At 45.0% G+C, this 15,181-nt stretch overlaps 1 protein-coding gene across 1 annotated transcript in view; it reads right to left on the reverse strand.

The window, feature by feature from the left end:
* The window catches only part of LOC8030815 (apoptosis-stimulating of p53 protein 1), a 274,058-nt gene that overhangs the window by 47,979 nt on the left and 210,898 nt on the right, over nt 1–15,181 (reverse strand). The window contains 4 exon segments of the mRNA XM_042293751.1: nt 1,572–1,721; nt 4,719–4,880; nt 4,882–5,052; nt 12,850–13,043. Coding sequence (XP_042149685.1) covers nt 1,572–1,721; nt 4,719–4,880; nt 4,882–5,052; nt 12,850–13,043 — 677 coding nt within the window.

Raw genomic sequence — 15,181 nt, forward strand, 5'->3', positions numbered from 1 at the left:
GGAACTAGTTTCCTAACATCGGCAAATATTTATTTGCCAACGTCGCGAAATGACGTCGACGAATATGAGGGTTGACTGAAAAGTAATGAGGCCGATTCTTTTTTTTTTTTTTTGCGAGGAGTTAGGCAGGCAGTGTTGTGCCGATGTTTGTAAAGGTAATGCATCTGCATGTCAGTTTAGCCGTCATAGTCTTTAGCGTTCTGTCGCAGAGAGCGAAGGCACCTCACGCATGCTGACATGGCGGATGACGAAGAGGTGCTTGCGGCAGTATATGGGAGAGGTGCCTCGTCACGGACTTAAGCCGAGCTAGTTACTTCATTGCTTACGATGGGCCAGCAAAATGAGTGATACACTCTTTGCTCAGCTGGCCTATCGTGAGGAAGAGCTGCGTGACTGAATTTTGCGTTAGTCTTTAAACAGGGGTAAGTGCACCGTAACACTCTTTGAAAGAACCTCTGGTTGTCGTTAAATCTATACTCAATTTGTGTTGCGTAAATCTGGAGTGGCCCCACTAAAGGCGGTGACTTTAGCTTGCTTGGTGGCTGCGAGGATCTATTGGCACATCAAAACTCATCTTCGAGAGAAGCTGACGGACACACATTTCTGGACTGATTCCACGATTGCGCTATACCGGATAATAGGAAATGCCAACCAACTAAAACAGTTTGTCCAAAGTTGAAGAACGGCTGACTGTTCGTTAGTTAAACAAGGTCATATGTACAGATATTTATGTTGCAAGGACATTGCTCATTTATGGCGAGGCCTCGACCCTTCTTCGCACACATTTGTTACAAATGCAGCCACAATGTCATCATTTGCAGCAATGATAGAACAACTTTTTTCGCGGTGACTGCAGAAGGTATATTAGGTTATTATTGTTGCGGGTTATTTGTTTCTCCCTTTTTTTTTTTGTGGCCTTTTTTTTTGTCTTTTTTGTGTGTGCGTAATTGGTACTGTTTACTCCAGAGTTGATAGTGTCAAGTGCGAATGATTTGTCATGTATGCTTGCTGTGTGCTAGGTTATCGTGCTTTTTTTTTTTGTGTGTGTCTGTCTATGCCCACCCCTGCCTTGGCTGCCAACAGGCGGCTGGCAGTATGCTCAAATAAATAATAAATAAATAAATAAATTTATTGTCTCTTGGGATCCCTATTTTACTCCATCTTTGTCAGGATGCCCACTTCCATATAAATGAGTTTCAACACTCTTCATATAGCCCGGACTCATAACCGCATAAACTCCAAAAATTTTAATGAATAAGGAAAAAAAAAACTGCACGGAAGGAACTTTTTTTTCTTTTTTTTTATACGATGAAAGTAACAGAGTTGCGGCTGCAATGCCGAAAGGGATGTCAGAGAACTTTCTTCCACATTTCTTTCAATTGTTTTTAAACAATATAAGGAATACAGTGAATGCAAAAGATGCCACTTGAAAAAGGAATATCCGAATTAAAATATTGGTCTCATTACTTATCAATTGGCCCTGACACATTGAACCCTGCTAGATTGCCCCATCTTGGGTGGCCAGTGTCTGGGAAATCTCGAGCCGGAGCTTTATGCAAAGAAGGCGTTACCTCGGGTGGCGGGGGTTTCGTCTGCGGTTCGGGGGGCTTGGAGCCGGGGACCGCGGAGACAGTTGTGGCCGCTTCGGGGCTCTTCTGCTTCTTGGGGTCCGGTTCGGGGCTCTCTTCGGGCCCTTGCTCCTGGACGCCAGACACGGTGCACTGGTCAGGGGACAGACAACTTTCCCTTACCTTGAGACAGACAACCTTCCCTTACCACGAGGCATTCACATCTGAGAGTGCCCCAGCGCATCGTGTTCCCTCCCAACTAGGCTGCAGATTTTCCGACGTTTATCGATAAGAAAAAAAGCCAGATCTTTTTTGGTGTTCATTTATTTCTAGAAAATCTAAGTATTTTAGCGATTTGTTTCGTACGGATGCCAAAAGCGGTGAAGGATAACTGCAAAACTGTCGACTGTGTTTTCTTAGACTGACGTGGCACCTCGTAAGTTATTGCTAGAATCATATTTTAATATTAATTGTAAAGTTATCAAGTTATCTCTTGGGTTTCCGAATATTTACACGAAAGATACCGGTACGTCGTAGGAAATTCGACAAGTGAATGTCAGGAGTCCTGTGGGGGTCGGTTTTAGGACCTTTATTATTTTTAATTCGCCGATGTAAGTGATGTTGATGAATCAGTTACTTCATGCACGAGAATGTTTGCGAAAGATTGCATATTATATAGAGAAGTAACGATAGTGCCAACTTCATCATTCAAAAGGATCTAGACAAAATAGACATAAGGTGCAGAAATTGGCGACTGAAATTGAATATAGATAAAACCGTGTGCATGTCTTTCTCTATACAACAACCAAGTACCAGTTCTTTTTTGTAAAATCAACAACACAATTAAAATAGTTTCAGAATATAATTATTTTGGGTGTTTACATCACATCCTCGTTGTGTTGCCATCAGATGTAGATTATAAGGTGTTTTTACATGACGTCAATCCACCGTTTTGTTGTTTATTTTTCCAACAAATTTACTAATTTGGAGGATTACGCTGCAACCTGTTGAGGAGATGTCAGCATGGTAAGACTCATAAGCTTCTGTGCTTTCCGCATTTGAGGGGGTCACCTAAATCCTCGGAATGCTCGCCTTCGGCGCGCACCAGAGAACTCGCAACAACAACATGGTGGACAAAATTACATCAGTGAAAACACCCTATTCCGTAGCAAAAGCTTTGAAATTTTGGGGTTTCCTACATCGAAACACTCATAACTTTCCGCAGGTTACGCAAGAACAATTATATAAAACAAACGTGATACCTATTCTAGAATATGCCTGCACTGTGGGGGACCCCAAAACTAGTATAGATAAAAATAAATGAGAAAAAGTTCGAAATCTAGCAGCTAAGTATGTTTGAGGAAAATCGGTAAAAAGTAGAGAGTTTAGTGGTGACGCACTCGAGGCAAACGTTGAAATGGAGTACACTGAAATGCCCCAGAGCAAGATTTCGTTTGAAGTTTTTCCACAGTGTGTTTCACTTCCAGAGTGGCATCGCACGTGAAACCTACCTGTTTTCTCCATATTACCTATCCACGCATGTGGATCATATTCATAAAGAGCGTGAGTATGGGTGTAAGACTGCAGCTTTTAAAGGTTCATTTTTCCGTAAACAGTTAGTTAATGGAACAGATTACCCCCTGCTGTTGTCTTAGTTTTGTCAAATGAGGCCTTTTATACTGCTTTGGAAACAGTAGGTTTATTTGACTTATATGACAGCGTAAAAAAATAAATCCCAGTCAGAAGTCTTACTAACGCGGTAGATTGTAATTATATTCGTGCATTGCAGCTGTAGACCTTGTTATACTCCCAGAGATAGGATTTCGTGTATCGTTAGATATGTTTTGTATGTCACGAAGGTGAGGAATGCTTAGAATATTGCGAAATGTGTTGAGCTGCTTTGAATGCCGCAAAATGTTAAAAAATGCTTCGAGAGTTGCAAAATATGATGCATTTTATCGTATCTACTTGGTGCTTTAATCACAGGTTGTTGACGATGATTACCCATTCATTTAGCTTTTTTTACTTGTGCATCTGCATCCCCCCACTGTAATTCCAAAAGGCGCTGCGATGCAAGTATTGAAACAAACAGAAATATAGAAATTACCGGTGAAGAACAAAATGCATTGAAAACTGGGAGTTAAAATTTAATTTACAATTTTTATACGCCCTCATGATGACCATTTGGCAATGCATAGTTTATTTTTGCACGCAAAGAAACACCGCAAATATTTTGGGGGCTGGGGGGGGGGGGGGGGGGGGGGCAAGCTGTAGTTTTAGGAAATAAGACGAATGAATGCAAGCGTCCCTCTTGTGGCACAGTCCCAACTCTTTGGCTAGTGAAGCTCCCAGAAATCATCGAGCTAAAAGGTGACCTGCAGCCCCCGTCCCTGCCTCCCCCGCTGTGCCGCCAGCGGGATTGTCGCACGCGTGACACAAGTGGGACGTCGCCAGGAAGAGGAAGAGGAAAATGAGGACGCAGTAAACGAAGCAGTTGGAGACGCGTTTCAGTTACCATGGGGTCGATTTTACCGGCCGGTTTTACGGTTAGCCCCTCGATTCAAAACACCCAGACAACGAGCCCTGAAGGTCGCTCAAGCAACAGCCACTAAAGAAGCTAAACTTAAAAGTATCGCTCCCTTCCCCAAACGTCTCGTTTGCACCACCTTTTTGTTGTCTAGTGGAGAGCGAGCGCAATTCGGCAACAGTGACTACCGAAAAATTAGTTTTCCCCAGTTTCAAACACAGTGTTACAAAGCCGGGGCGTCATCGTTTTGCTCCGTCTCGCGTCTTAGCATTTCCCGAGATTTCAGATCTCGGGATAAAAGACCATATTTGAAGTGCCAACATGGTCCAAGTGTTACTTTGATGCGTCGCCTATTTAGTGGGTCTAAGCTGCGGGGTCCCCATAGAGAGCTTATATTTAACAGAGGGAACAAATCAAACCTTAAGAGCGTTGCCAATTTAATGGCAGGCGCCTGTTGCGCCGATTGGTCCCATCGCTTTATCACATGGCAAGGTGGAAAGCGAGCAGAAAGGCAAAGACCCCAACAGATGCTTTCGCCACGTCCTCGCTACCCCAATTACTACGTTACCCCGATTGAGCATTTGAGAACACTGAAATCTAAGTCTGGCACACAAGATCCCCACCTCTGGCCGGGGCTTGAGGCAGAACTTGGTGTTGTAGGGCAGGGTCTGGTACTTGGGGTCCTTCTTGCTGGGAGGCGGCCCCCTCTGCAGGGGCTCCACAGCGGCCACGTTAGGGCCCCTGCGGAGTGGGGGGGGCCCGGGGGGGGCCCTGGGTGGGGGGGGGCCTCGGGGGCGGGGCCTGCAGCGCCTGGTTGTGCAGGCGCTTCTTGAGCAGGCGCTGCTGCAACTCCCCGATGCGCCGGTCCATGTCCGCCACCTCCCCCTGGCGGCGGCTGAGAGCCTCTCGCTGCTGCGCTATGCGCACAGACTGCTGTTCCGTCAGCTGGGCACGCACCTGCCAAGACCCCAGTGGGACGCAAACATTGATTTCCCTACACACCCCTTAGGAAGGTGTAGGGGGTTGTGTTTTTAAAGGCACCCCCTTAATTTGCAACGACTCCTCTATTCTCAATGTACCCCCCCCCCCCCTAAAACTTTAGACACGTCCCCCCCACCCTAATTTCAATTCCTGGGGAAACCCCTGGACACGAATGCTTAACCGTGCCTCCCCAACAACAGTGCATCAACAATGGTGCATCAACAACAGTGCATCAACGACTGTGCTGTAAGATTCATATACTCCGACTATTTGTCCTTCACCAGCGTACCCAACTAAAGAAACACACAGCTCTGTCTTTGCTAAGTCACTGTCAAAGAGTTGCCAGACTGTCACTGTTTCATCGATATTATAACACATTGTCACCAAACACTTACATCACGCTTCATTCACATTTTTCAGATCGCATCAACAACAAATGTTATACCCTGGCCCAAACACTGATCAATTTGCAAATTCCTTTTCTATTAAAACAGCCAAAGATTGGAACGACCTTCCTGAAAATATAGTACAGCTTAGGAACCTGGATAAATCCAAAGAAGCTCTTACAGCAATGAATCACTCATAGTTTCATAATAATAAATTTAAAAAGCCACTGAAAAAAAAAAAGAAAATTTTTAAACGGTTGTTGGGGCACGCATGTCAAAAAATAAATTATACAGAGCAATATTGACGGCGCAAGGTTTATTTTAAATTCTGCAAGGAAAGTCCATGACGTCGCGAAATTATCATACACTCTTTCCACCTCAACATGATGGCCAAGCCGATCCACCTCTCCTCCACGCACCCGAAATGCCGATAGAGAAAACAAGTGGAAAAGACGTGACCACCAACTAAATCGCGTCTCGCGCAGTCACTATTAGTCTAAAAAATTATTTATGATCGCGTAAATTTTATTTTTTGACACGCGCGTCCCAACCAAACTTTTTTAAAAAAAACTTTTTTTTTCTTTCTTTTCAGTGGTTTTTTAGTTCATGGAATTGTGTTCTCTCCCTGTCTTTCTTGATATAGATGTTCTCTTTTTGTATTCTGTCCATAGGTTTTGGGAATGTTTGCTGTGTAATGCCCGCCCCTCATGTAATACCCCCTCTTCTGGGGGCCTTTGAGGAAAATAAAATAAATAAAATGAATCAACCTTGTAGATTACTCCCAACACACAACACTTCTTTTTCTTTCTTTTTTTTTTTTGAACAATCAGTCGTGGGAGACACAAACGGAGTAATTCGGCACAACTTGAAACAATTTTTGAGCACCGTGTTCACACCGTACTTGTTAGCAGCGGACTTAAGAATGTGCAAAATTCAATGGCAGAAGGGGTGCACCACGTGCTTTGTAGGTTTGACAGTATCCTCGCGTCTTTTCTTGAAATGAGGAACAACGACTGCTTGAAAACCTAATCATTAGGGTAGCCAGCCACTCCGAAACGGCCAAAGGGGTGTTGGAAAGAAAACAAAATCGAATGAGGGCAGGACTTTTTGAGAGCGCTACTGACAAAATTCCAAATAATGCCGGCCTTAACATTTTTTCAATGGCAGCTATTAAATGGCAACGACGATTTCGATGTTGGTTTTCCGTACTGCCAGCACAAACTGGAAGGGTTCTTAAGATGGAGATCCAAAAATTGTAGGCAATCGTTGCTCAGTGTCTCAATGAAAACCTTCAACTCTGTAGCACTGCCGCATCTAACATTGTTAACTAAATCTTGTTCCCGTACTGTAGTGGACAGCTTTGGAAGGCAAGTGAAGAAATTAAAGGACGATGGGTATCCACCTACGCTCATCAGAGGTGTGGCAGAAAGATTATTGTGAGAACTTCGGGGAGGGAGAAAAAGTGGTAATAAGCCCAGAAATATTGTTAGACCGGCCGTGATACTTTATATACACAAAATAAGCCATAGTCTAAAGAAAGTGGGAGGAAAACACAGGGTTCTGGTACTACTCACAGCGCCTCAGAAATTGGGTAAATTGCGTGCAAGAGTGGTGCGGGGAGATCTGGGGGTGGGTGTCCGTAAGATGAGGCATGTGACTAGATTTGTAGAGTGCAAGGAAGGGGTGGTATATAGAATACCTTGACTTGTGGGAAGGTTTACATAGGACACTCCCGACTTTGCGTAAATGATAGACTAAGAGAGCACGCACTGGCAATGAGATCGTCACCCGTGGGTAATTTGGCAGTGCACTGCAATAGATGCGATTGAGTCCCAAAGTTTCAGGAAACAATTATCTTGAGCCCGAACCGAGATAAAGTGACAAGGGAAATTTCAGAAGCATATTTATAGAGAAGTGCGGTCACTATACATGCGTTAGCACCCCATCGATTGCTCTCTATGATTCAGAAGTGGCATATTTACAGTCCTTTTATAGGCCAAGCTAGTCAGAATAAATGGAGATTAGTAGGACGATGAGCATACATGACATGACTGTTTTGTTGATAAAGCATATATGTTTTTTCGTTTGGTTAATTCAGATCAAACTCTAGGTGTGTGTGTGTGTCTTCTTTTACTGGTCCTCGACTTTTTAGCACTTTTAATCATCCCAAATGATGGCTGGTCAAAGTGTATTTGAGCAACAGGCAGAGGCAGAACAGACATATAAAAGAAGCAAGTAGCCACAGTACACGATTTGTAGGAGTCTGAGAACAAGCCTCGTGTACGAAACCAACGATATGGGACAGATAAAAGTGACAGATTCCCGAGCAGAAGCTCTGTGAACCTGAATGGAAAGCAGGTTCTGCACAGAGGCAAAGCGTCTGCTGTCGTCGCGCTTCCGAAGGCCTCTACTCCACCTTGCATTCCCTGACAATTTTTGCAATAAATCGTGTCTCGCTCTCAATGTCACTGTTGCTAGGAGACAGAAACTGATATTGATTCTCTTCTGGAGAGTTCATTTTGTTTCTTTCAGCTGACTGACAGTGGTCATGACAGACAATGAATACACGAGTCTTAATATATTGTGATGGCTTGAACCTGAGCTAGTTGGTTCATTATATATAGTGCAAGCTGAGCATGAAAGGAAGGATTTGAGAGGGATAGAAAAGCAATGAACAAACTAGCCCAGCTTCAAGCCGTCACAAGTTATATTTCTAGTTCTCAGTGGTGTGTATGCTAGCCAGTTCTCTAACCAGAGGTACATATACATTTTCTATCTCCCTCTAATTCGCATCCTTCATGTTCAGCTGGCATTATATTAGTCTTAATACAATAAATAATTATACACAATTACTGTAAATGATTTAATTTTCGCGGGCTCAAATTTTTGCAAATCAGGCCAAAGCGGAAAATTTGAAATTATTCGCGGGTTCTAATTTTCGCGAATCGAGTGTAGCTTCAGTAGCGATCACATATTGCCTGAATTGTTTGCGGGACGTATTTTTCACGAATTGTAGGCGATTCGCGAAAATTAGGTTTTTGCAAAAATTTAGTCGTTTACAGTACTTATAATTAGGGTTTCATGTTTTGGGGATTCATTCTTCCCCTAAATCGGGGGTGTATTTTCGGTGTTTATTTATTCCTGTGGATACGGTTTTTTTCGGTGTCAGCTTATTTTGATGGAGAAAAAATTGGAGTTTATCAGGGTTTATATTAAAGAAAATAGGACATGAGATTTTTGAGCCTCCAGGGAGCATAGTATGCATGAAGGAAAGGAAGGAAATCATTACTTATGCATTTCTTGTGAATTGCTCTGTGAAATTTCTCGGGCATACCCATACCTTTGTATAACTTTTGCATTTCGTACAGTGCTGTTAGAAGTTATGCGTATGTGCGCCTTGTGTTGTTTTGCGTAATTTTCTTCTCTACGTAGCTGTATATCTTTTCAATCTGTCAAATTCTGCTAAGAATTTTGTTTTTCTTTTTGTATAATGCTGTTAGAAGTTGTATGCATGAAGTGATTACTCTGCGTATCTTTCCTTTGGATGTAATATCCTTTTGTGTTCTGAATGGATGTCCTGCTGACAAATTTGAGACGGGCCCCAGACCTCGTCCAGCTGCCACTGGCAGCTTTTTGTCTAGGGTCTTCGTTGGCTTAAAGGCCATAAATAAAACGATTGAGTGATTGATTGATGATCCGAATACTTGTAAAACGTCCCCGTACCGATAAGAGGAGGACATGAGGTATGTGGTTCCAAATAAAGAAGAAGGCATGTGAAGTATTCATTGGGCTTGGGTCAATGGAAGATAAAGCTGTCGATAAAGATTTTCTTTCTGTGAAACTTGGCTGTTTCTTATGCAAGGACACTTACAATTCGGGGTCTTTCGGTTCTCCTTGTTCTTGTTTTTCTCACTAAATGTTGTAACTTAAGGAAAAAACAAGATTTTTTTGGTCCAGAGTAACATTTTAGATTTGTTTAAACATGAAAATGCAACGCGAGCAGTCGACCGGTCATGTCCACCAGCATTGCCTCGGCAAGAGAGGTCTCATCTACTCACTTTCGCACATCGTACCATCGCCAGCAAATGTTTGTACATCGCAAACATTAAGTTGCCAGTGATCGTTACCTACCTCACTGGGTTTTCCAAACCGAGTGCAATGTCGTCCCTTATCGAAAATCGCAGTCGCAAGGATGTTACCAACGTCGCCCTCACGACACCGCCAAAGTGGCCGCAGCCATGGTCCTGGGAACCGCCATTTTTTAACTCTGCTCGACTTGGCTTTAGCCACCTTCTCATTACGAATCCACCTTGAAGGAGTGCAAAGACTCTTTGCGTATGCACACGATTTCCAAGAAATAGCGTACACTAGAATAGTGCACGCAAAGTGCAAAACGTGGTTAGCGTTCGGCACATGCGCAGTGGCGACGTTGCTATTCTTTGCATACGCAAAGCTTTAGCGTGCGCTATTCTAAAACTCCCTAATGAGGTGACATCTGAAGGGCTATTGGCCTCCTTGTACACTGGTGTCACTGTGGCACTTTTCCATTCATTTGAACTTTCCTTGCAAATAGAGAGTTTGTCAACAGCATGGTGAGTACTGGCCTTAGTCTGCTACCACAGGCACGTAGAAATGCTGGGTGAATGCCATCAGTCCCTGAAACCTGAGAGGCATTAATGTGGCGCAGTGCCTCTGCCACGTCTACCTCGGTGATGATAGGAGTGGCAAGCAGAGTGCTGTCTGGACCTTGGGTTCTGGGTGGGTCACACTGTTGTACTGGACTACAGAATTACAGTCTCTACAGAAGTACAGGGGATGGCACTCAAAGCGGCGGGTTCACCAGGAACAAGAGGTACTTCGGATCGACACGGGTACCCAAACAGAGAAAAAATGGCCACTGAAGAGCTCAGCAATCATCTTGGACTCACTGAGGACAACCCCATCTCTCTCAAACACTGGAACAGAGGAGGATTGACGCTGGTTTTTAACATATGCCCAGAAAAGTTTGGGAAAATGTGCAGCTCTTTCCGCAACCCCGAGTAGGTATTCTCTATGAGCTTTGCACACAAACCTTAGGCCCCTTGCACCTTCTGTACTGCAGTAAGAACTTCCGGACGATTGGACTTCTTGGCTTTCTTAAAAAACCAGCATTTCCTGTGGGAGAGATGTACGATGTACGCAGAGATCTAAGGGGGCCTTCAATGACGAGGTCAGGCACGTAGCCAAAAGGGGGCGGGGGGGGGGGGGGGGGGGCCATGGGGCCCGGGCCCCCCCTGAATCCTTCCATTTTTCTGGGACCTCCTCTCCCCCTCCCCTTCATACAGCATTTTGACATGGGCGGGCCCCTCTCCCCAAAACCAAATCCTGGCTACGTGCCTGGACGAGATAGAGGCTTTGAGGGAACACAGTCTCAATCAATGGCGTTCATCATGTCCAGCCACAAGTCAAACACGTCATTGGCAGATGGATTTTTAAGGACCAGATTCCAGGGAGGAAGGTGAAGAAGGTTGTTAAGGTGCAAAGAGTCAGTCTTTCAGAAATTCCATATCATTCTTGCATAGTGACCAGATTTTGGTAACATCATGAGGCTGGAAAAGCTAATAGAACTGCGGTCGGACCCAGCCAAGCTTGTCTCGATTGAACAGACTGCGATGAGGACAGGGCTCATGAACACTAGATCAAAGAAGGAAGATTTGTTCAAATTGGACTTGTACGAAAGTTCGCCACACACCTGGGCAATTAAAAATTAAAACCAGACGTTTCCATGGCATAAAGGAGGGCATCGTCATGTGAACTAGGTGGGAAGGGGGCAGAGAGGTCAGACCAGTCCTCGTGGGCATTGAAACTTCTCCAAAAACGCAGACACAGGAGTAGGGCAAGATGTCGACAGGTGTAAGAGATTGGCCTAGAAGAACGTAGGAGGCAGTTTGCGTGGCAGGTGGGCAGTACAGACAGCAGCGTAGCATTTCGCCTTTCCGGTGGACAACTTCAACAAAGACAACCTCAAAGTCTACAAACTCCTGATCAACTTTGTGACAACAAGGCAGATGTCGGGGTACCATGATCAATACTCCGCCCTTACAAGATGCACAGTCCTTCCTGTGGATCCCGTGCCTGGTGGTGTCATAGAGCTGGCCATCATAGATGGTAGGGTCAAGCCATGTCTCACATAGACCGAATACCATGTCGGGTGCACTGCAACCAACGCTTAGAAGCCAGGACTTTTATTTTTTAACTGAGCACACGTTCAAGAACCACACCTCGACTGCAACCAACGCTTAGAAGCCAGGACTTTTATTTTTTAACTGAGCACACATTCAAGAACCACACCTCGACTTGAGAGCTACAACACAAAGACTCCAAAGCAACCAGCGTCGCTGTAGCCGACTGAAAAGGTGGGCCCGCAGGTTGCTCGCTCTGGGCCAGGAAGAGATAATGGTGCAGGGGTGGGAGCGCGCAGACTCCGCAGTACCAATCGCCTGACGTTTAGGAAAGACGCCTGTAGGCCTGGAGCGCCAGAAGCTCGCACTTGCGGTGTAGCCACAAGTCACACCCATTGCACTGTAATGTGGCCACATTGTCATGGACCGACCGGCAACAGCAGGAACAAGTGGGCCGTGGTCCTGGATTGGGAAGTACATCTCTCGCGAGGAGGGGGAACCAGTCGACGGAGGGTTACCGAAAGGAGCCAGGTCTGAGGTTTTGGGTCGGCCGGACCAGCTTTGCAGTAAGCCCAATGCCTCTGCCAGTGAGACCAGCAGAGAGGGCGTGGGCAGCTCCAATCTCTAGCTCCTGTGACAAGGGCAGGGGGGCAGGGTGCTCACGGGTGCTCGAGGTAGTACGCGCTTGTTGGCAAAGGCTCATAAATGCGGTGAGATAGATCAGAAGACGAAGATACACAAAAATATGGCCGCACCCCGTTATTTTGTTGACTGGGCTGGCCACATCCACACCCGTCAAAATTGAAAAACAAAAACATGCAGCAAGGTGCGTTTCTTTATATGGGGGAGGGGCCTTTTACCTTCGGGAACTCACTGTGAGCTGTAAGCTGTTTGAAGATGGTAATGGTTTCAATACCCATACCTTAAGTGGGCTCTGTCGCAGCTCGATGCCAGGAGATGTTCCTATTCAACCTCGTCGTCACTGTTGTGACAGGAACTTGAGGAACCGTCAATATTTGCGTACATGTTTTCAAAGCCACAAGGTGGGTCACAAGGCGACAAGGTCAGTGCTGATGAGAAGGCTGTGCTGCGCGTAACTGCGCCTGCGGTCTAAGCACCGAACCCCACAGTGCCGCTGCCGGGAAATATGCAAAACACAAGTGGAATTCAAGCCCCCTTCGTGGCCTTGCTGCACTCTCTTTTCTGGCAATGTGGTTAGCACTTACCATGAGCTCCTTGCGCAGCTTGTCAAGCTCGTGGGCGGCATTGGTCGGGGAGACCAGTGCGCGGCTGCCCTGCAAGTGGTTGGAGCGGCGCACGTCCTCCAGCTGCCGAGTGAGCTCCTCCACCTTGGCCACGGCCACGGACAACTCCTTCTCTTTTTCGCTGAACAAGGCCCGGATCGAGTCCAGCTCCGCACCTGCGCACACAGGGACACAGAGGGGATTCAGCAGACCGTTCCCAGAGGCATGTAGAAAGATGGATATGCTCATTGATGCGTATTCCACAACAAATGCAAATAGTGCAAATGACAAGTAAAAGAAGGAGACAGGACAAGTGGTTGTCCTGCTTCCTTCAGGTATTACTAAATAATGAGCATGGGAGCCAACTATATGAGGCAAGGGCTTCAGTCCCTGCCAAAATTTCGTTAAGGAGGGTGGGGGGAGGGCACCAGGCACTTGCACCCATTCCCTTTTGACAAATTGCAGAGGGCTAAGTATGAGGAAGGGACAAAGGAACGGACAACAACGACAAGCGACAGATGTTTTTCTTTTCCAAGACCTTTGAGAAATTGATGAGAGAACTGGCCCATGCTCTCCATTCATGTGTTTAAATGTGATAACATTTCTCCCTTCCCTCCCGTCTCCTTGATACTTTAATTATTAAAACCTAAGAGTGTCTGAACACTAAGATAACTACCAAAAATCATTGACTTTTGACCAATATAGGTAATATAAGATATAAAAATAAAATATCATGGGCCTGAAAGTCAATCAGTGAAAATATTTTTTATACGACGGGTAGGTTGTGTATACACACGGTGGCATTTGTTTGCTAGTCACAAAATCAATTGATCAAAACAAATATTTAACCACGAGGTAAATTTAACTACAAATCGATACAGAAGAAACCGGATGAAACGAATGTCAAGACACAACACAAGCTAGCATATTCAGTCAGAAGTCACACAGGCAATCGGAACAAGTGCAGATCAAAATGCGAGTTACATCTAATCTTCGGAGACGAAACTCATCGATGGGCATAATTGTATGACAACAGCAGGATAAATAAAAAAATATATTGTAGCATTTCAGAGGTGATCTGGCCTCGCGCCTCCTTAAGTGCCGACAGACGGGTATTGCACTGCCTCCGGGGTCGGCTAAAGTCACTGGATCCTGGGAGTCTGCTGGCCGGACACAAATACCCTAGAGACGACAAAACCTTGCAAGGCGATTGACTTATCTCTCTGAGTTCCCATGGCAATCACCGGTCCAAGTCTTCGAAAGAGTCATTCTGAACCAGTAGCGCGAAGATCACAATGGAGCGTACTCGTGCTGAAAGCGTTCATCGCCAATATAAGCGTCTTCGGCACTGGGCATGCAGTCTACTTATTAGTCATATATATATATATACACACACATATATATATATATATATATATATATATATATATATATATATATATATATATATATATATATTATATAGTGCCAGCCGAACATAAAGGAAGGATTAGAGAGATATAGAAAAGGCATAAGCTTCCTTTGTGCTCAGCTGGCACTACACCGGGTGTTTCAGTGACGACACAAAAATCCCTAAAATTAGTGTATTCGGGGTAAAAAGATAGATTTTTCGGGACCGCATTACTCGTGGTGGAGGACGTCAGAAAATGTGCGACACTTACTAATTTGTTCTCTAATTAATGAAAAATGACTATCTTCTTAATTAGTGAAAGTAAATATATGGTTCCAATTATAAACTTGCTGAGCGTCATCGAAAACCACGAAATCAGACATTTTCAGAAAGACTGATCGCGTGAGAAGCGTAGTAGTGCGCCAAAGTTACAACTCGTGGAGCAGGTACAGTCTAGCGGTTGCGATAAGGCGCCCGCGCGATTTTTCCGTCTCTTATCAGAGCCCTCGCCTTGTACCTGCTCCACAAGGAGCAACTTTAACGCACTATGTTATGTCCGAGAAGTCATGGTTAGTTTAATTACATAAGAGCAAAAAAGAATTATAAGAGAGGACCAGGTAGGCCACACGCCCGAATTCCTACGAGAACGCGAAAATCGGTTAGCTGTGAATGTGGCATATTAAGGTATTTAGCGCACAAAGTAGAAAGAAGAAGGATAAGACAGAAAAGAGCGCTACTCACAACTACGTTTATGATAAAAAGGGAAGAGAAAGAAAACACCTAAATAATCCGCCGCGGACTCGTGCACCTGCCACAGCCCCGTGAATGATAGCGGCTAGTTCATCCAGGCTCGTGCGGGCCCTTCATTGTTTGTTCAAGGAATTTCCTTTCCTTGTTTGTTAGCGTAACGGATTCAACGCTAAT

The sequence above is a fragment of the Ixodes scapularis genome, unplaced genomic scaffold, assembly GCF_016920785.2.
Source record: "Ixodes scapularis isolate PalLabHiFi unplaced genomic scaffold, ASM1692078v2 PGA_scaffold4__175_contigs__length_147842914, whole genome shotgun sequence".
NCBI classification, from domain to species: Eukaryota; Metazoa; Arthropoda; class Arachnida; order Ixodida; family Ixodidae; genus Ixodes; species Ixodes scapularis.